General features: G+C 52.8%; 9 protein-coding genes across 9 annotated transcripts; 4 read left to right on the forward strand and 5 right to left on the reverse strand.

Moving 5' to 3' along the window:
- The first annotated feature begins 495 nt into the window (after positions 1 to 495).
- Positions 496 to 1,682, forward strand: BKA58DRAFT_36148 (uncharacterized protein). The gene has a single exon (XM_046168782.1). The coding sequence runs from the start codon at positions 614 to 616 to the stop codon at positions 1,598 to 1,600; it is 987 nt and encodes a 328-aa protein (XP_046032288.1). The 5' UTR covers positions 496 to 613; the 3' UTR covers positions 1,601 to 1,682.
- Positions 1,683 to 2,413: 731 nt separating this feature from the next.
- BKA58DRAFT_408336 (uncharacterized protein) lies at positions 2,414 to 3,100 on the reverse strand (the record flags this gene model as incomplete). Its single annotated transcript, XM_046172080.1, has 2 exons — positions 2,414 to 2,873; positions 2,919 to 3,100. 2 exons carry the CDS (start codon positions 3,098 to 3,100, stop codon positions 2,414 to 2,416), a joined length of 642 nt encoding a protein of 213 aa, XP_046032289.1.
- Positions 3,101 to 3,461: 361 nt separating this feature from the next.
- On the forward strand, positions 3,462 to 4,465 carry BKA58DRAFT_375038 (uncharacterized protein). The gene has a single exon (XM_046169389.1). The coding sequence runs from the start codon at positions 3,488 to 3,490 to the stop codon at positions 4,382 to 4,384; it is 897 nt and encodes a 298-aa protein (XP_046032290.1). The 5' UTR covers positions 3,462 to 3,487; the 3' UTR covers positions 4,385 to 4,465.
- An 832-nt stretch (positions 4,466 to 5,297) lies between these two features.
- On the reverse strand, positions 5,298 to 6,680 carry BKA58DRAFT_435148 (FAD binding domain-containing protein; the record flags this gene model as incomplete). Its single annotated transcript, XM_046173314.1, has 2 exons — positions 5,298 to 6,330; positions 6,385 to 6,680. 2 exons carry the CDS (start codon positions 6,678 to 6,680, stop codon positions 5,298 to 5,300), a joined length of 1,329 nt encoding a protein of 442 aa, XP_046032291.1.
- A 735-nt stretch (positions 6,681 to 7,415) lies between these two features.
- On the reverse strand, positions 7,416 to 8,569 carry BKA58DRAFT_36166 (uncharacterized protein). Its single transcript, XM_046168790.1, has one exon. It carries the CDS (start codon positions 8,371 to 8,373, stop codon positions 7,540 to 7,542), a length of 834 nt encoding a protein of 277 aa, XP_046032292.1. The 5' UTR covers positions 8,374 to 8,569; the 3' UTR covers positions 7,416 to 7,539.
- Positions 8,570 to 11,484, forward strand: BKA58DRAFT_448190 (uncharacterized protein). The gene has a single exon (XM_046174269.1). It carries the CDS (start codon positions 8,767 to 8,769, stop codon positions 11,296 to 11,298), a length of 2,532 nt encoding a protein of 843 aa, XP_046032293.1. The 5' UTR covers positions 8,570 to 8,766; the 3' UTR covers positions 11,299 to 11,484.
- Positions 11,485 to 12,014: 530 nt separating this feature from the next.
- On the reverse strand, positions 12,015 to 13,544 carry BKA58DRAFT_448196 (lactate dehydrogenase/glycoside hydrolase). The gene has a single exon (XM_046174270.1). It carries the CDS (start codon positions 13,299 to 13,301, stop codon positions 12,372 to 12,374), a length of 930 nt encoding a protein of 309 aa, XP_046032294.1. The 5' UTR covers positions 13,302 to 13,544; the 3' UTR covers positions 12,015 to 12,371.
- On the reverse strand, positions 13,545 to 14,890 carry BKA58DRAFT_36185 (uncharacterized protein). Its single transcript, XM_046168795.1, has 2 exons — positions 14,058 to 14,890; positions 13,545 to 14,012 (listed from the first exon to the last, which is right to left on the reverse strand). Exons 1-2 carry the CDS (start codon positions 14,734 to 14,736, stop codon positions 13,789 to 13,791), a joined length of 903 nt encoding a protein of 300 aa, XP_046032295.1. The 5' UTR covers positions 14,737 to 14,890; the 3' UTR covers positions 13,545 to 13,788.
- On the forward strand, positions 14,891 to 18,704 carry BKA58DRAFT_36184 (DNA polymerase family A-domain-containing protein). The gene has a single exon (XM_046168794.1). It carries the CDS (start codon positions 15,046 to 15,048, stop codon positions 18,538 to 18,540), a length of 3,495 nt encoding a protein of 1,164 aa, XP_046032296.1. The 5' UTR covers positions 14,891 to 15,045; the 3' UTR covers positions 18,541 to 18,704.
- Positions 18,705 to 19,051: the final 347 nt, after the last annotated feature.

Consider the following 19,051-nt stretch of genomic DNA (forward strand, 5'->3'; position numbering starts at 1 on the left):
ATTCAGACACGACTGCTCCTCGGAGAATATAGAATCTGGGAAATTACCGGCTTCTAGACCATCATATTAGATAAACATCGCCCGGCCGCGAACCACCTCTAGATGCGCATTACTATACATGACAGGCTGAGAGTCCTGAGCAGATGAGTTCAGACTGGGTCGATGTCCATCCAGCATCAAATTAACAAACGCGCAATCGCGGTCAATGTTCAATTATTGCAGTTCGACCTCGCGTTGTTTGCGCCTAATGCGGTCGAGCTTGTAGTCGCAAACTTGAGACGTCTTATCCCAGGAAACAGTGTTGGCGGTGTATTTGTTTTGTAGCTCTGTATTGGAGATGGGGAAAGTGCAATAGAAGAGTGAACCTCGGATGACACCCGTGAACCCGAGGCCGCGCTAGTACCGCGTGGGGTAATCAGCGGCATACCTCAATGGGCAAATGCGGGGATTGATGCCTAGTCGGCCCAATGCAACACCGAGTTGTCCAAGATGCGTCGTGGTCATCCTTCAGGAACACGTTTCCAATTCCAGCTGGATCGTGTTTGGCTTCTTGCGAATCAGCGGCTGCTTCATTCTCACTACCACTGCATTCATCTTGCAACCCAATTACAAGATGGGTCTCGCTCCAATCGAACGTCTACCCGTCGAGCTTCTCCAACCCATCTTCATTGCCGCCGACCATAACATCGCGCTCATTCAAGCGTCAACTTACATCGCAGCGCGACTCTCATCCGAATACGTCTATCACTCAACATGCGACTACTACCTCACTGAGGTACGAGGCAAGCGCGCCGAGCAGACAGCGGCTCAGACTTTCATCTTCGCCAGTAGATGGATGACCTGGGATTTCTTCAAGTCCTGGACTGTGCGACGATTTGAACCTGCAGGATGCCTCTGTGGCCTGACGACAGATGAAGGCTGCTTCGATGCGCAGTGGCCGCCAAACTTTGAAGATGCTTCACAGATGGTCTTCTCTAGAAGTCACTTGCCTCGACTCGCTTTCGTGAAGGGACGCCTACCGAAGAAGCTATTGACGGGCTCTTGGACCCAGGACAAAGTCGAGTTCCTGCGATTCTTACTCTGGATCACTGCGATGAGTATTGATTGGATGGACTCTGATACTGCACATACGGCTATTACTGCAAGAAAGAAAGCTATACTGGAACGGAATCTTGAGGCAGTAGAGCTGTTCAACCACAATCGACGCCTAGGCCGACCTGCCGACCTGGAAACAGTGCGATTTGCTGTTATCGAAGCTGGCTGCGACCGCTCCATCGTCTATGACACACTACTGGCTTCGAACATGTGGCATGGACTCAAACCAGCCCGACACTGCGCCGAACTTCACAAATGGTGTGATTCTCAAGAACTGGAAACGAACCTGAAAAGGCTATGGCTGCGGAAGAAGCTTCTTGAATCGTGGATCATGAGAAGCCAGGAAGAAGCAGAAGACGCGCGCGATCCGGCTGCGCTGGAGCTGGATGCTACCACCGAAGCTTATGACAGTGGACCAAAAGATACGCTTATAGTGAACGATCTTCGTTGGAACAAGGTATGTTCGAATTCCCAATCCACTTACTACTCTTTTTTCTTTCCCTAGGCCTGTTCGAGGACTGCACGATGCCGTTGGAATATCGAGCAGCAGAGAAATCACAAGGCCAAGGTTGCAACCATGGTCGCGCAAGGTTTTGCGCTAAACTCCAAGCACAAACTTGAACCTGCCAGCATCAACAAAGATACCTGTGGGGCTAAGCGTACACTAGATGAACCCACATAGAGGATGGATTATATCCAGAATGGCGCGTTATGTGTGCCAAACTATCAACCATAACATCAGTTGGCCGGAGGTCGTACGCTCCCCGAGGTACCGCATGTATCGTGGTCACACCTGTCCTCGTCGATTGAATTGCTGGGTCGAACACAACGGAGCATCTCAGAGCGTTGAGATATGGCTCGCACCGCCATCGTCCTCTACCAATACGGCAATGATTATGCGTCGTATTGGAGCGACAACGAAGTCCTAGAATGCTCTAGTTATGGCTTTTGAATTCCAACACCAAAGACGCCTTCCTTGAACAGGATTACATCAGATTTCTACGACCGGTTTTCTAGTCCAGCGATTATCGAATGTCACACACTAACACCTTATTCCAGCACCATCGCTCGTTCGGATGGTTTGCCGTCATACTCTCGCGACGTTACGGCATACACGGCACGACGAGAGCAGATTTAGGCGACTATTGGTATCATCTATATGGGCAACGACACTTGACTCGCGGGGCTAGTCAGGCAGGATTACAAGTTCACGATCTTTGGCTTGACATGTGGATTACGCAGACGAAGAGTCGAACTCATGAGCAGGGTGGATAGTTACGACAAGCTTTTGAGTCGCTGCCATTCTCTGACTTGTCACTCACAACTTGCTCGAACTATCACGTCCAACAAAGCCATCAATAGGCCTAATCTTGACTAATTCCGCCCCATCTCTCCGGCCATCGACCATGAACTCTTGGTATGCGGCAAACGAATCCCAACTCTGCAGTACGCATTCCACACGTGTGCTCTTTGCTTCTCGGTCCTCAACAACTGTAACTGAGTTCACGCCTTTCACGCTCTTCATCACGATCTGCGACAGCTCGCTCCACTTTTCGGCTTCTTTGGTGGCGGATGTGTCCGCTTTGGAGGGAATGTTCATGAGGACAATGGCCGGACTTGATGAGATCGGTACCGGTGATGATGTTTTCTTGGTGATAATCGGACAGTTGTGGACTTCTGGTGGCTGAGCAAGGATGTCTCCAGTGGTGAAGAGCTGTATAAGATCCTGTACAGGCTTGGTTGTCAAATGCGCATCACTTGCTGCTTGATTTGCGTATCTAGCACGATCAGCGACATGCTTTCCTCCAAAGCCAGGAACTCACTCCTCAATCATATATATCTCGGTCCCCAGACTATCATCCACCGGTAACGTGCAGACATACTGCAAAACCTCCGGCTCATGTGGTGTCGTGAACTCGATGATATTGTGGAACGCGTCGATGGCTTTTTGACGGGCAGTTGAATCTTTGAAGACCAGTCTAGCAGTAGTAAGGATAGCCGTCATCTTGTCACAATGTCTCGAACATGTAGATACCGATCGTGGCCGTTCACAATGTTTTATGGTAGTGGATGGAGATACCCCGCAAGCTCGGGACACCAGTTCCGATGCTCGGAATAGCCGACCCGGTACCTGCAGCGAGGCGCTGGTATTGTTGTAGGAGCCAGATGTACTGCAGCCACTGACTAGATACATGTCGTGTCCGCTAATGTCTGAAGACCGAACAAATGCTAGAGCCTTTGACAAGGTGGCAATGGAAAGTCATAGGATTGCACTTCGCGTCGGCACGTGAGTCCGCGTGTCGTGACGTCATCATTTACAACCAACTCACACCAACTGAACGCGCCTTCCCAGCAAAACTACAACGCTTTGCCCTCCTCAATTCATCAACCCATGTCCCTCCCCCGCTATCTCCGCAGCCTCAGACCAAATCTCACCAACCCATGGCGCGCATACTCCTCACTTAACCGGTCCATCCCCTTCAACTTCTTCGCCGGCTACACCGTCGCAAACATGACTTCCGCGACGTTTCCAGCAACATCCTATGCGCCAAAGTACGACAATTGGCCATATACAGACTCAGATTTCGTGCGATATGACGAGAATGACGATGGCGTATTTTACCGACAACCCAGACTAGTCACGCATATCGATGACCCGTCGATAGCCCGGTTGACGCAGTACTACGATACTGTGCTGCCGAAGAGTGGGAAGATTATGGACATGTGCACGAGTTGGAAGTCGTTTTATCCATTGTCGGTCAAGGAGGCCATCCAGAAGGGAGAGGTCGAGGTTTATGGTGTCGGACTCAACGCGGAGGAGATGGTGGTTAATGGCGTGTTCCAGGGCCAGGATCGCTGGCGCGTGCTGGACCTGAACAAGCCGCCACACGACGTACGCACTGCATGGGAAAACGGTCAGGACCTTCAGTTCGATGCAACGACATGTGTCGTCAGTATCGACTATCTCAACAACCCGCTAGAGGTTTGCAAGAAGCTTCTGGAGGCCACGAAAGAGGGTGGTAGCGTTCACCTCGTGATCAGCAACCGGTGCTTCCCAAACAAAGTGGTCAGGAGGTGGATGATGCTAGATGAGCGCTCGCGACTCGAGTTTGTGGGTGATTATCTCCATTTCGCGGGATGGAAGGATGTGCAGATTGTGGATCTTTGCGCGAGGGATGAAAATGGCATGCGCGTCACTGATGATCAGGGGACAGTGCTTGTGAGTTCGCAGCGACTTCCAGATCATTTGGATCCCTTATGGGTAGTGCGTGGAACGAAGAAGTCGTAAGACAGGTATCTGGGGAGGGGGTATACTGGCAAAATTCATAAAACCGCATCGTAGGCATGTCCGCACTTTGCCTGTAGCAACGAACGTGTTTTCAAATCTCTTGAAGTCTTCTCGCCTTTTTTTCTTCTACGTTCTTTCATTTTTCATACTACGTAGTCCTCAAACACCAAAACGGGCAACAACTGGATCTTCGGGATCCTTGTGGTGGTGTCGCTTCGGCTGGGCGCCTACATGTACTTCCAGCGGCAGCGAAACGTGCGCGAAAAGCGCCTCCTGGAGATTGCGGAGGCATGCGCCTACTAGCATGGCGGCTGTGTGAGGCGTGAGGACTACGAGAACCTCCTCGCCGCCTACAATGTAAGTGATAGATTAGATGGATTGATAGTAGATGGCTCTGACTATTTCAGATCCTCAAGAATGACACCTCCCTCGCAGGATAGTGCAGCGGGATGCACTTCGGAGACGCACCACCCTTCGGGGTCAACATCACAACCACTCACGCGTGTCGCCTACATCATCACCACCACCGCCCACTCGTTACGCTCGCGTCCAACGTTGTAGCCCGAGATGTATGCATAAGTAGAAGATAAATAATGAACATGAAATGGATGTCTGTGCATTCGCCCCGCCATACAATATTCAAGCCTTGCCAACCGCAAGGGCCGGCGCACAAATGCTTATTTACCCGCGAATGTATGACGTGTTAGTGTGCGATGTGAGACTCCCGCCTCAATTCGGGGGATTTTGCTGGCTTGTTTGCTTTTCGTGATGTGAGACGGTGGGTTCTGACGCGTATTTATCCGGTTCCCCATGAAGAGCATGTGCAAAGGCCGCCGATCACCCAATGCCATCGAAGTTGGAAGAACACTGAATCACATTATCATTGACTAATGCTACAACAACTAGGCTGCCTCTACAGCTCCTTCCCCTTCGTGTGAATAGGATACGCCCATGGAATGCGGCCTTGGATGCGATCTTCGCCAAAGACGTAATCTAGCACCCTACTTTGCTTCATGCGTGGAGCGACAATATACTTCATCAAGAGCCATTGGAAAGCGTAGAGCGGATAGATAAACCTGCCCACAAACCAATAGATCGGGGTAGCCCAGGCGTGGCTGCGAGTTGCGGCAGCTGAAACACCAAAGTCAAACGCTGTTGGCTCTTTCCGCGAAGACTGGTATTCCTGGAAGATTTGTTGGAGAGCGTCGAAGCTAACATCGGAGCTTGCACTTGATTTGGTCGCATTGTGTAGTAGGTTGCAAAGCAGTGCGACGTCTTGAATGCCGTTTGTGAATCCCAGACCGGCATTTGGCGTGAACTTGTGACATGCGTCGCCGGCGAGTACAATACGTCCCAAACTCCAATGATCCAGTACTCCTTCGTCCAAATTCGACATGCCGGCGGTCGAGCTATCGTAGATGTCTTTGACCTTCAAGTCATCGTTGACAGGCCAGTCTGCGAAGCTAGCGGCGAATTCGTCCATCTCCTCCTTTGTATATCGCTTCGGCTCCTGGGTCGGTTCTGGCAGCTTTTCGTACAGCAACAACCAGGCGCGTTCACGACCAGTGATCCACATGAGTGAGCGATCTTTGCCCTGGGTATTATTTCCCAGACCAGCTGCGCATGGTCGTGGTATGTTGGACCATAGACAACGGTAGTGGGCGGAAAAGGGTGGTTCCGGGTTGCGGCAGGCTGAGAATCGGTCTTCTTCTGAGAGTTTGTGCATGATCTTGCGCGTCCGGCTGTGCACTCCGTCGGCTCCAAGAACCATGGATCCGGCGAAAGTCGTTCCATTGGCGCAGGCGACTACAACGCCGCTTTCGGTCGTTGTAATATCGACCACTTTCTGGCCAACATAGTATTTTTTTCTTGCTTCGTCGGAAAGACCTTCTAGGAGAGCTTGTACGAGTTCGGCGCGATGAAATGCGATGGGCTCAAGGCCGAAGCTGTGATGAAGTCAGTGCGCACTCAAGCGTGTTTGCTAGTTGGGCAGGACTTACTTCTCTTTGACGATCTGGACAGATGTGCCGTCTGCGAACTTCTTGCCATCCTTTGTGAAGGATTTGTTGTTCAGCACTCGCTGTCCGATTGAAAGCAGCTTGTCAAGTAAGCCGAGCTGTTGCATTATCCGCATTGCATGAGCTCCGAGAATGAGACTGGCGCCAACATCGACAACGACATCGTCCCTTCGTTCCAGAACGACAAAGTCGATGTTTGCTAGATGTAGTGCATGGGCAGCTGTCAGTCCGGTAGGCCCGCCGCCGATCACGATGACTTTGAAGGGTTGATTTGCCATTGCTGTGGACTGTGAGTATGGGAAGTAGTAGATGTTCTCCACCTCATGAACAAGCTTTCAAACCCTATATATCTGTACACGCGACACCAAGATCGATGCAGGCGCTGGTGGGTCGTGGAACTGCCGATTAATACTTGACATGTACATAGCACATCGTGAGTAGATCTCGGGAACCGAAGTACACCCGAGATCGTGTGGATAACTTCAACATGCTCGGCCGAGGAGGTTAAGCAGAGTCACAAAGAATTCCCACCCTCGTTTTCAATGTGAGATAGAGGCTAAAGGCACTGCTGCCGGGGTATTGTGACACTGGTGTCATGCTATGAGAGGGCGAACGCGAATCGAAGACGCGTGCAATCGGGTGATGCTGGGTGATGCTTGGTACTGCGAAACTTCATGCGAGTGGCAACAGGAATGTCAAAAAGACCGACGCGCATGATGTAGATGCTCAGGGCATGGGTGCTGAGCCATTGCTGCAAATAGTGAGAGAAAGGAGGAACTGTCGCGTGAGCATATGAACGCATAAGCTTGTCAATAAGGTCTGGCAGTGACCCGTTGACGTCCTGTCTTTTGCATGCTTTGAGATCGTAACTGTGATGTAGAGACTGCATCCAGATTTGCAGGAGGTTGAAGGGCACAAGGGTGTTTTCAAAGGTTCTTTTATTGGTGATCGTGATGTTGTGGACTCCCGCAGAAGATCGGAGGACCCGCTGCCGATGCCCGGCGCTAGCACTAGTGTGCCAAGCCTCGATCCTCGTCTCAAGCTTGTTGGGATCTCATTCTCCGCACCACCGTCTATCCACGCATCCCCAGACGAGAAGCGCCAACTCGCTCAGCCTTTCTCACACCGCAAAGACTCTCAGATTCCATTGTCGATCCACTTTGTCGCTATCTCAAGACATGCTTCAGAATCGAGCCAGGCCGCCCCATCAACCTCCCGCTTGAAGTATTCGAGGTTCGATGGTTGCGCCAGCCAAAATCGCAGATTTGTGACGCGAAGTTTCGCGGCGCGCTCGGTGTCTTTATACCACTTTGTCTCTTCAATTTCCTTGAGTGTGGGGTTTGTTCCAATTGTTGCCACTGAACGCAGGTCCTCTCCGCGTACCACCAAGCTCAGAAATAAGCCCTGTACTGTAGTGTCTCCGCCCCATTCACTGTTTTCCATGCTCGGAACGACGTAGCGAATGTCGGCATGAGGATGCTGGCGACAGAACTCGGCCAGCGCTATCATGACATTTTTAGGTTCAAGCGATTCGTCCAGACGACACATGGTGTCAAGATCGGCTGTCGAGAGGGCGATGGCACGGAACCATCCTCGTTTACTCGCCGCACAGTTCCGCATGAAATCCACCAAGAGTTTCCCTGGTCCGACACATTGACCGCGGCTAACGAAGTGCACTCGATTGACTTGTATCTCCAGTCCTAACGTCTCCTGGTATAATTGGCGACAGGCCCATTTGAGCTGGTTGAAGTCGCCTTGAGAGTCCCGGTTGCTAAGCCTACGACCGAGAAAGCGCGGTGTGTGACCATCAACACCTTCGTCGAACTCCAAACCATCGTCTGCTTGAAGAGCGTGTGTGTATATGCGGTTGCGCAATTCGCCAGGCAGTCGCAACAAAGGGCTCGCGTTATTGGCGTCGGTAAGATCTTCTGGCTGACCACGATGCGCGTCGTTGAGCGGTGTTGGTGACATTGTCGACCTTCAGGATCTGTCAGTAATCGTCACATAGTAATGGGACCCGACTGGTACGTGGGCGAGTGAGCAACTGACCTCAGTGTAGTACATGAGCCTGGTGAAATCGCAGTCGAGGATGAGAAGGTTCAAGTCTAACCCGCGTCTTTGACGTCGTTGGCCTGCTAATCTTTCGCATAGACTAAGGTGAGCGATTTGATCGCACGTTAGCGCAAGGCTGCCGCCGTGTCCGGTCTTTCTCACCTTCACTTCGTGCACGGCCCACGTCCTGCTAGCCCGCTTAGCCTACTGCCATTGTCGTAATCTTCTCGTTGTCTTCGTCGCTACCTTGACCGCTATTCAGCTACCAAGTGTCTGCTCATTGCAACACCCGCGAGCCAAGTGCTGCAAGCCATGCAGGCTACCGAGCACTTTCCCCCGCATATGCTTCCAGACTCGGAATGGGAAGAGTTAGGACATTGCGTACCCGGTCACTACAAGGTCACCACTCACTCACCGCCGTGCACATGCATGGTCTGCCAATCACAATATCGCCTCTACGAAAAGCAGCGTTTTGACGAATATGCCTACACGAAGGCGATCGATAACCACGATGCGCAAAGTCTGCTTTCCAAGTACGTCAAACATATGAAAGAAGATCAAAAGTACATGAAGGACAGTCTGCAGTGTTATGGTGATGCACTATTGAACTGGTGGCGAACGCGACGCCCAAATGGTAGAAAGGCATTTCTCGAACAGGTGTCTCCGGAACTTCCCAAATCCAAGGAAGCGCAAGTCGACTATCAATGCAAAAGGTTTAAATTAGCAGATGCCGGATTTATGAGCACACAACATCTGTTAGAGACCAAGCGCGCGGACAGGAAACGAAACCGACAAGCGTTCCTATTACCTTACTTGAACGTACCTACACTGGCGAAAGATTCATTCACACTGCTCGGTCTCCTCCAAGCCCGTACTAGCTCGCCATTCGAGGACTGGGCAGTCTTCGACAACGACCAGCTAACGTTGAACTGGAACTGCGGCTTTCTAGATGTCAACTTCAACCGAGGTTGTGTAATACTCTACGGTCCAGATTACGGGAAGCTCAAGAGGTGGAATGCTGATTTAGCTCATCGGCGCGACGCCATGGGATTTCCCCGCGCTGAGCTTCTGCTTGAGGCACAAGCGACTCTCCTGCGAATACTAAGGCATATCATGACTAAGGCTCTCGAGCGCATGAGCTCTAGCGCTACTATACCTCAGGGCACCGATCTGCTCACGCACTCGCTATCATCGGGCCGAACTTCGTCTCAGACTGATGCGGCATGGTCCAGCTACGTCCATCAGCCGTCTTCTGCACCACCACGCCTCGATTTCGCCGCCCTCACATCAGAGGTACGCACCCGGCTTGACGATATTCACGATCACTTATGGCTGTTGCAGACCGAGCCGATATACCTACGTCGGTATCTACGGCTCATCGGTCAGGCCTCATCAATAGATGCCCATAGAAACACTGACTGGGGTGCTGAGATACTGTTGGCTGAGGTCAAAGCGATCGTCGACACTTACTGGTTCTGGCAAGGCGTAGCTGACGAGTTGGACATTATCACGTCGATCTATAACCGATTCCGCGACCAGATCGCTCCAGGCTCACCTTTGCCGGTCAATTACGAGAAGGCTCTGGGGTCATTGGAAGCCATGCTGGCACAGGGTATTGACCTGCGAGCACTGCAGCTTTCGGCACTCAAGCATGAACGTCCAGCCTTCTCTGATTTGTACGAATACATATACGACCCCGCACATAGATCCACTTTGTCGTCTCTCAAGAAGACACCTGATATGCCTAGAAAGGAGGACGAGTACAAGACGCACCGCCTGTGGTGGTGTCTGGGCAACATGCTTGGCGACTACGATATGCCTACGCGGGTGCCCTACCCCATGTTGCTCGGCATGCTGGACGATCATCTCCAGTCCTCCGACGCCAAAGAACGGAAGAAGATGGATGAGATCATGTACGAACGCTTCTCAGACTACGCCACGATGCTCAAGCTTTTCGAGTCCCTCCGCTTCCATCGTCCAAGCTACGCAAAAAGGGATGCGGAAGACTGTAAGCTTACGGAAGATCGCCTCGGATGGAGACGTATACGTCTGGCTGATCCCATTCTGGGTCCTGTTTCCAGGCTACTAGGCAGTCTCAGAACGTTACAGAGGACACAACCACCGGCCGGCGGCAAGACCCGGAAGTGGTTAGAGGCATTCAACGCTGACCATGCTGCCGCGCAAAATTTCTGGCTGACATTCTCTACGTCTTTTGAGAAATGGCACGAACGGTGTAAGTTCAGCGTCGAAGACACGAGAGCCTCGGTGAAAGTGCTGGGGTTCTGGAAGAGCGAAGACTACGAGAAACTTCTCCAGGCGAAGCGAAAAGCTGTGCTTTCGGATATCGAGAAGCGCACCAACCGCGTTGGCGATAGTGCATTTCTACCTTTGCCGCTATCTGCTCCCAACACAATGGAAGTTGATGCACACAAAGTCAAGGACAAAATCAAGACGCACGGCGAAGTCAAAGCTGACACGCCGGCGCCTCCGCGCCCCGAGGACGTAGCGAGTTCATCAAAGCTGATTCCCGTGCCAAAACGTGCGCTCTCCATATTCCGCAGCATGTTTCCGGACACCTTACAAGAGCGCTCCGCCGAGATCGCTTGGCACGCGTTTGTGCTCAGTATGACCGATGCTGGCTTCTCTTCCCACAACGCCGGTGGCTCGATCGTCATCTTCGAGGAGAACGCTGGCCCTGGTAAGATCATCTTCCATCGCCCGCATCCATCATCGAAGGTCGATCCGATCATGTTTCAGGGTATGGGTCGTCGCATGAACAAGCACTTTGGATGGAACAGGGAGACGTTCGCTATGGCTGCTAAGGTTGGCAAGGCTGGAGGATAGATGGTTTGAGTTCGGAGAGATGAGGGGTTGGTGTATCGGCTTTGCAATATGGATTGAGAAGACATGGATATTAGTGTCGCTGGGTTTCAGGTTCTCAAGACTTCCTGGAGAATTGTTTGGCCGCTAATCCGCTTCTAAGCGCTCTTTCACTATATTGAGTGGTGGATATGACATGCTGCGTACATTTTCAAGACGATCCCATGCAATCATGATACTAACGATGTGTTCAATCCGTATAGTAACCCCTGGAAGTATTCGTGTATTTGTTAACGTATATGTTTCTTGAAACGACGACGCATACAACCCGGCTTCGGTTGGGGCAGAAAAGAACCATGAAAGATCAGCTCGTCACTTTTTGGAGTCGCAGTGGGTTAGAGAGCGCGGAGATAACAGGTCACACGAGGTTGTTTGAGTGATCTTTTGAAAGAAAGAGGCGGACATGTACATTTCGATGTACCTCTTTTCGACAGTACGAAGGCGATGTGTGATGAAGAAGAGAGAGGTAGAAGACATTCAGCTTTATGTACACGCCCACGTTCACGTGCCAAAAGTCAAGCACTCGTTCTTCTCTTCCCATACTTCAAGATGTTCAAGCATTTTGGCAAGAAATGAAAATCAACGCCGACGAACAGCGTCATTCATTTGTACTCACGCGGATTTTGGAAACGAGGAAGCACCACAGTCATGAGATTCCTTGCTATTGATTTAGAGCAACGGTGGTGTTGAAAAGAAGGAGTTAGAATCTCTGGAGAAGCAGTCCACATTTGGTGAGGAGAGCGTTGTTCTCGAGTGTGCTGGTTCTACCGAAGTTTTGGAAAAGAGGAGTTCTGGGAGACAATATGAGCTGCCATAATTTTGTTTTTGGTAGAAGAGGAGTACGGAAGACGCAGCCATGGCAAAAATCGACTTGGGTTTTGGAAAAAGACCTTTTTGAAGTGGATGATAGGAAAGTAGAAGAGAGTAGACAAAAGCTGTCCTTTTCTACATCCCCTCAGCCCGAAGGATCGGATAGCTGACACACAAACCCCACCACCACCGCTCCACTCCACCCATCATCCCCGAAACGCATCGCCCTAAGCCTCAATAACCTCCTTTAACGCCTTCGCACTTCCCTCCAACTTCCCCCTCTCCTCCTTATCCAACGGCATCTGCACCCCCCTCACCACCCCCTTCCTCCCCAACACAACCGGCATACTCAAACAAACCCCCAAATCTTTTTGATACGTGCTAACAGGCCTTACAATCTTCTCATCAAAGATAATAGACTTGCAAATACTCGCCGCCACACCACCAATCCCGTAATTTGTCGCGCCCTTGTTCTCGATAATGGAGGTAGCTTTATTCTTCGTTTCCTCGGCAATGGCGTTCTTATCCAACGCTCCTGATTGCTTGGACGATAACGCGGAGGAGAGAGGCACGCCGCCAATGGAAGCCAGACTCCAGGCTACGAATTGAGATTCGCCGTGTTCGCCTAGGACGTACGCTTCGATGCTAGACGCCGCGACTTCGGCTTTAGACGCGAGGATACCACGAAGACGGGCGGAGTCGAGGAACGTTCCCGAACCAATGACTTGGGATTTGGGTAGACCGGAGTATTCTTGGGCGAAGTAGGTGAGCACGTCGACGGGGTTTGCAACCAACAATAGTACAGTGTCCTCGCGGAACGGTTTCATATCTGAGATTGCGGATTCGAGAATGGATTTGTTGCGGCCGATTAGATCCGTCCTGCTCTCGCCTTTCTTCTGCTTTGCGCCTGCTGCGATTACAACGATGTCGCATTGTCCGGCTTCTTTGTGCGTGCCGGCTCTTATGCGCGTGCTGGTGTTGCCATGGAAGGTGGCGTCTGACAAGTCTGCCACTTGGGCGTCACGGACTTCTTCTTTGGGGTCGACGAGGAGAATGTCGCCAGCGACAGGGTTCATGATGAGGCTGTAGGCAATTGTGGCGCCGACATCGCCGGCGCCGAGGATGGCGATGGATGAGGTGTTTTTAGGGTCTGACATGATGGGTATTGTGGTACGGGATAGTTGGAGAATTGACTGGGACGGAGGGGTAGAGGGGTGGCGTTGGGAGTTGGCAGGAGCACCTAGTGGATGTGGACTTCTTTCTTCTTCTGTAATCTAGTAATGCGGTAATGCAAGCTACTTGGCTACGTCATCGTGATGGCGCTAGTGCATATGCAGTCCGTAGACAGCCGGCCTATCAACATGCTCGTGAAGCAGTTGCGAGTTGGTGGAGTAACTGACGTGACCAGCTCTGACTTCTCATCACAGTCCACTCCCGTCTCACCCCCAGTATTTCCCCCCTCATGCGTTGTCCATTCTATCCTCTCACACCCACTCCACGTTGTCCTCCCGTCTCGTGCGACGCGTAGTGGTTCGAGGTAGGCGTTGGGGCAGTTTCTTGACTGGCTAGGAGGGCTTAGTTTACGGTCTCCGGGGCTACATCAAAAAAGATGAAAGCAAAAGAAGCATCGTGAAGTCCAAGTGCTCAAGCTACCTTGGGTGCGGGTGCTGCAGCTGATGCAACCACTTTCTTCCTTGGCTGTGTAGCCAGACCCTTCTTCAGCAGCAGAGGTATAACATCCGTCGCTTTGTTCCGGCTGATGGTCTTTCGGCAGACAGGACACTGTGAACGCTTCGTTTCGTGAGGCCCGGTTCGGTTCTCGCCGGCGATGAGGGCTTCCATGAGGCAGGTGTGGCAGAAGAGGTGGCCTGAACAATTAGTAAAACACTTGAGATGGTATGTATTGTACCTACCGCATGCAGTGGCTGTGAGATCTGTAGGATTGTCCATGCAGATGACGCAGTTGAACGAGTTGAAGGTGGTGACAGTCTCCTCTGGCTTTGCCTGCGCCTTGACAGCATCCTCCTGTTGCTTCTGCAGGGCCTCTTGCAGCGGCGTCTTCTGCTCCGTCAGGTCAAGCTCTTCGATCTTCTCAGGCTCGGCGCTCTCCTGCTTGGTTTCCGTAGCTGAGCCATCGTCCCGCTTCTGGCGCTTCGCCGAGGGGCCTGGGGTGGGCGACTGCGGCTTCCTTCTCCGCGGCGGTGATTCGGGGGCGCTTGTGAGGTCGACGTAGCCATTTGCGAGACGGTCAGGTCGTGAGCCCTGTGGGCGTGCGCGTGTGGTGGGCGGCATCTCTCCGGTGAATGGGCTGTACGGGCGCCAAGCAAAGGGTGAATATCGTCCGTGGTCGAGCCCGGCTGGATTGAGGATGTGGTCGAAGAAGCCGGTGGAGTAGGGCACGGGCGGGGCGCGGTACACGTCGTCGAACGGGCCCTCGTCGGCGGGTGCGCTGTAGTGGCCGAACAGCTCGCCAAAGTCGAAAGCTTCGGGGGAGTAGTGGTTGTGGTGGTGGCTATCGGGGGTGTCGAGGTTGGCGTCGTCGTGTGGGTGGGTTATGTCATCGTCGTCCCTGGGAGAGCGGTCGGCCGACATGGTGGTGGCAAGCGCAGGCCGAGATGGCGGGCAGGACAGGAAGGGCAACGTGCTCCTTCACCATGGCAGTAGCTCCAGGGCTGGGCATGGTGTCGCAGTCCCGGGGGCTTGGTGACGCAAAAGCAGCGGCCGCCCTTCGGCTCGGGCGTGCTGTATCATGCATCGCGTAGGGCTGAGGGGAACTGCATCGCGCGCCAAGATTCTGACGGTTGGACTAGACATTGAACATGACGACACCGAGTTGCAACCTCAACTACGACAGTTCTAAACTCCGACGCCATGCAGTGACCGCCGTCTACCAGTCTGACGATGCGCTGTTCATGTCGCTCCCTTGCCGCCAATGCCGCCCGACCGCGACCCGTCCATGCGCAATCACAATTCGCCAACGCCCCGAAACGATGTCTCGCCACAGTCCCGTTGCCCACACAGTCGCCGGATGCAGACGGTAGTAATGCAAGGGCGAGTCTGAGTGTCCCCTCGGAAGCCCGCTTCAGTCCCATCGGCGTCCAGCACCTTTCCTCGCACATCCACTCGCAGGTCTTCCCCGGCGCAAGCACCCAACCACCACCCGAACTTGTCGCACTATCCCAAGACCACCTCAGTCGCCATGACTTGCTCGGCAAGAACCAGGACCAGACACCGCCGGTTGGGTTCGACCTGCCTGAACTGCAAGGGACCAGCCTCGACGAGCACTTCTACAAGCTGGGCATGGACACGGCGGAACCATACCTGAGCATGGCGAAGAAACTGGCATGGGCGAATCCTCCGCCAAAACCAACCAGATGGGTGCGACGGAGCGGCTGGACCAGGTACAACAGCGACGGCACCACCGAGGCCGTGGATGCGCCAGATGAGACGATGCTCACATTCGACACCGAAGTCATGTGGAAAGAGACGTCGTTCGCATGCATGGCTTGTGCCGCCAGTCCTACCGCCTGGTACGCTTGGTTATCGCCATGGCTACTGGGTGAGTCCAAATCAGATCGCCACCTCATCCCACTGGGCGATACCTCAACACCCCGCGTCGTCGTCGGACACAACATTGGCTACGACAGAGCTAGGATAGCGGAAGAGTACAATATTTCTCAATCAAAAAACGCCTTTGTCGATACCATGTCCCTCCATGTAGCCTCCAACGGCATGTGCTCGCGCCAACGCCCGTCGTGGATGAAGAATAGAAAAAGCCAAGAGGAGCAGGACAAGGCAGCTACGTCGGAGGAGAACGCAGGTCTTTCCGGGGTCTTGGCTCCTCCGACCGAGGAAGAGCTGTGGATGGGAAGAAGCGCAATCAACTCACTACGGGATGTGGCCAAGTTTCACTGCAACATCACACTCGACAAGGCGCAGAGAGAGTACTTTGGTGAGCTCGATCGTGCGGGCGTAAGGGATAAATTGGATGACCTGCTCTCCTACTGTGCTGCTGATGTAGAAATCACGCATCGTGTATATCAAAAGGTCTTTCCGCTGTTCCTCGAAACATGTCCGCATCCTGTAAGCTTTGCCGCATTGCGATTTCTAGCTGCCGAGATCCTGCCTGTCAACGAAACGTGGGATGCGTATCTCAACAACGCCGAAGCGACATATCACCAGCTCGACGATGCTGTCAAGGAGCGCTTGGTGGCGTTGACGGAAAAGGCGCTCGAGGTCAAGGAGCAGCCGGAGGTGTATGAGAATGACCCTTGGTTGAGCCAGTTGGACTGGTCAGGGCAGGAGGTCAAGATGGTCAAGGGGAAGAAGAAGGGTGACCCACCTCGACCGGCAGCTCGCCAGAAGAAGCCTGGCATGCCCAAGTGGTACAAGGATCTCTTCGCCAAGAATGATGCCCCGATGGCTCTCACCGTACGAACACGCATCACGCCGATTCTGTTGAAGCTGGCATGGGATGGAAATCCTCTGGTGTGGTCGGACGTTCATGGATGGACGTACAAGGTTCCCGTGGATGAGGCCTTTGCCTACGATGACAAAGGGTTGAAGGTCTTGGACATGTCGGAAGAAGAGAATCTGAAGCTTAGGGATGACAGCGAGTATGTCTACTACAAGATCCCACACAAAGACGGACCGCTCGCAAGATGCGCCAACCCACTCGCCAAGGGCTATTTGCAGTATTTCGAGAAGGGGAAGCTGGGATCAGAGTATACGTATGCCAAGGAAGCACTGGAGATGAACGCGTCCTGCTCGTACTGGATCAGTGCAAGAGACAGGATCATGTCGCAGATGGTCGTTTACAACAAGGAAGTACCCAATGCACCAAAACTCGCATCTGCATCTGGAAAAGGCGCTGGAAAGAAGGTCGGCTTCATCCTCCCACAGATCATACCCATGGGCACTATCACACGGAGATCAGTCGAGAACACATGGCTCACGGCTAGTAACGCGAAAAAGAATCGGGTTGGATCAGAGCTGAAGTCGATGGTACGAGCACCCCAAGGATACTGCTTCGTTGGGGCAGATGTTGACTCGCAGGAACTGTGGATTGCTAGTTTGATCGGCGACGCGACGTTCAAACTCCACGGCGGTAACGCTGTCGGCTTCATGACACTTGAAGGAACCAAGGCAGCAGGGACAGATCTACATTCTCGGACCGCCGCCATTCTGGGTATCTCACGAAACGACGCCAAAGTCTTCAACTACGGCCGAATCTACGGCGCAGGACTGAAGTTTGCGTCTACCCTCCTCCGCCAATTCAACCCTTCATTGTCAGACGAGCAGACTACAAATACAGCAGACGATCTCTACAAGAACACAAAAGGAAAGAAGACGAACCGCAAGCAACTCCACGAACGAGCCTTCTGGCGCGGCGGCACCGAATCTTTCGTGTTCAACAAGTTGGAAGACTTTGCCGAGCAAGAACGACCCCGCACACCTGTCCTAGGCGCCGCCATCACTGAAGCACTGCAACGGCGGTACTTGTCAAGAGGCGGATTCATGACAAGTCGAATCAACTGGGCGATTCAGTCTTCCGGCGTCGACTACCTCCACCTTCTCATCGTATCCATGGACTACCTAACCCGACGCTACGGCCTCGACGCTCGCCTGGCCATAACCGTCCACGACGAAATCCGGTACCTCGTCAAAGAAGAAGATCGGTACAAAGCGGCAATGGCGCTGCAGGTTGCCAACGTCTGGACGCGCGCAATGTTCAGCCAACAGATGGGCATCAACGAACTCCCCCAATCCTGTGCCTACTTCTCCGCCGTCGACGTCGATCACGTCTTGCGGAAAGAGGTTGACATGGACTGCATTACGCCGAGTAACAAGGAGAGGATACCGCATGGTGAGAGTCTGGATATTATGGCGCTGTTGGAGAAGGGCGAGGAAGCACGGCTTGATCCCAAGCATGTTCCAAGCGAGGCCGATATGCCCACGCCGGAGAAATATACACATGCGTTTACGCCACGAACGCCGATCATGACCACACTCTCTCGAGGTGATGCAGTAGGTGATCCAACAGCGATGGCGTATCTCAAAGCGCAAATTTCCTCTTCCGACCAGGAACTCCGCGATATCCTTAAGCCCTTACGCGCAACGCCAGCGCCGCGCAGCAGCACTAGCAAGACGAAGAGCAAGAGCGGAAGTACGGTCGGCAACGAAGTCTCGGACATTGAACAAGAGAATCGCGAGATTCAGAGACAAGTCAGGCAGTTTGAACAGATGGCTAAGCAGTCTGCTGTGAGTGATCCTTGGAAAGAGGTGTACAAGCGCGCGAACGCTAGCACAAAGGCCAAGGGGAAGGCACCGGGCGAGTGGTGGCAGAATGGGTATACGACACATAACAGGAGTGCGGTGAGGAGTGCGAGGGTGTAGGATGTGCTGGGCGGATGGAGATGGGGTGTATGTTTCTTGTACGCTTTTTGTAAGATGTTTGTATGGCAAAACTTCATGTACGGGATGGGTAATGGGGCTATCTTGGGCAGATGGGCGGCGCAACGTCTGGTTCACTTGCATAGGTTCGGCGCATCGTCACTTTATCAAATGGAAATCTGGTCTCGCGTTCATCTCCTCCATCTCATATCATTTTATCTCCGCGTTTGAGATTCTCTTTCACTCGAAAAGTAGAAGCTTGGACGATACTGCGAGCGCGGAAAATTCTTCGCGCACCTAGCTCACATCGTCATGTGTGAAGATGCGCGACTCAAAAAATAACCTGGCAGAGGATGATGTAAAGAGATAACCCTGAAGACCATATTGCATTGATGCGCAAAGTCGAACGCCGTCGACCATAATCCAGAATCCTTGGCCGCAGCCATCCCAAAATCCCGACCAGACATATCCATGCCATACCAGTATCCAATCCAACCCAACCAAAAGAAAAGGA

The sequence above is a fragment of the Alternaria rosae genome (genome assembly GCF_020736505.1).
Source record: "Alternaria rosae strain MPI-PUGE-AT-0040 chromosome Unknown BKA58scaffold_1, whole genome shotgun sequence".
Lineage (NCBI taxonomy): Eukaryota > Fungi > Ascomycota > Dothideomycetes > Pleosporales > Pleosporaceae > Alternaria > Alternaria rosae.

Coding starts and splice junctions, on each gene's coding strand:
- BKA58DRAFT_448190 (XM_046174269.1), top strand. CDS start 8,767: ATGCAGGCTACCGAGCACTTTCCCCCGCATATGCTTCCAGACTCGGAA.
- BKA58DRAFT_36184 (XM_046168794.1), top strand. CDS start 15,046: ATGCGCTGTTCATGTCGCTCCCTTGCCGCCAATGCCGCCCGACCGCGA.
- BKA58DRAFT_36166 (XM_046168790.1), bottom strand. CDS start 8,373: ATGTCACCAACACCGCTCAACGACGCGCATCGTGGTCAGCCAGAAGAT.
- BKA58DRAFT_36148 (XM_046168782.1), top strand. CDS start 614: ATGGGTCTCGCTCCAATCGAACGTCTACCCGTCGAGCTTCTCCAACCC.
- BKA58DRAFT_448196 (XM_046174270.1), bottom strand. CDS start 13,301: ATGTCAGACCCTAAAAACACCTCATCCATCGCCATCCTCGGCGCCGGC.
- BKA58DRAFT_375038 (XM_046169389.1), top strand. CDS start 3,488: ATGTCCCTCCCCCGCTATCTCCGCAGCCTCAGACCAAATCTCACCAAC.
- BKA58DRAFT_36185 (XM_046168795.1), bottom strand. CDS start 14,736: ATGTCGGCCGACCGCTCTCCCAGGGACGACGATGACATAACCCACCCA. Junction 14,013..14,057: donor TCTCACAGCCACTGCATGCG/GTAGGTACAATA, acceptor CTAATTGTTCAG/GCCACCTCTTCTGCCACACC.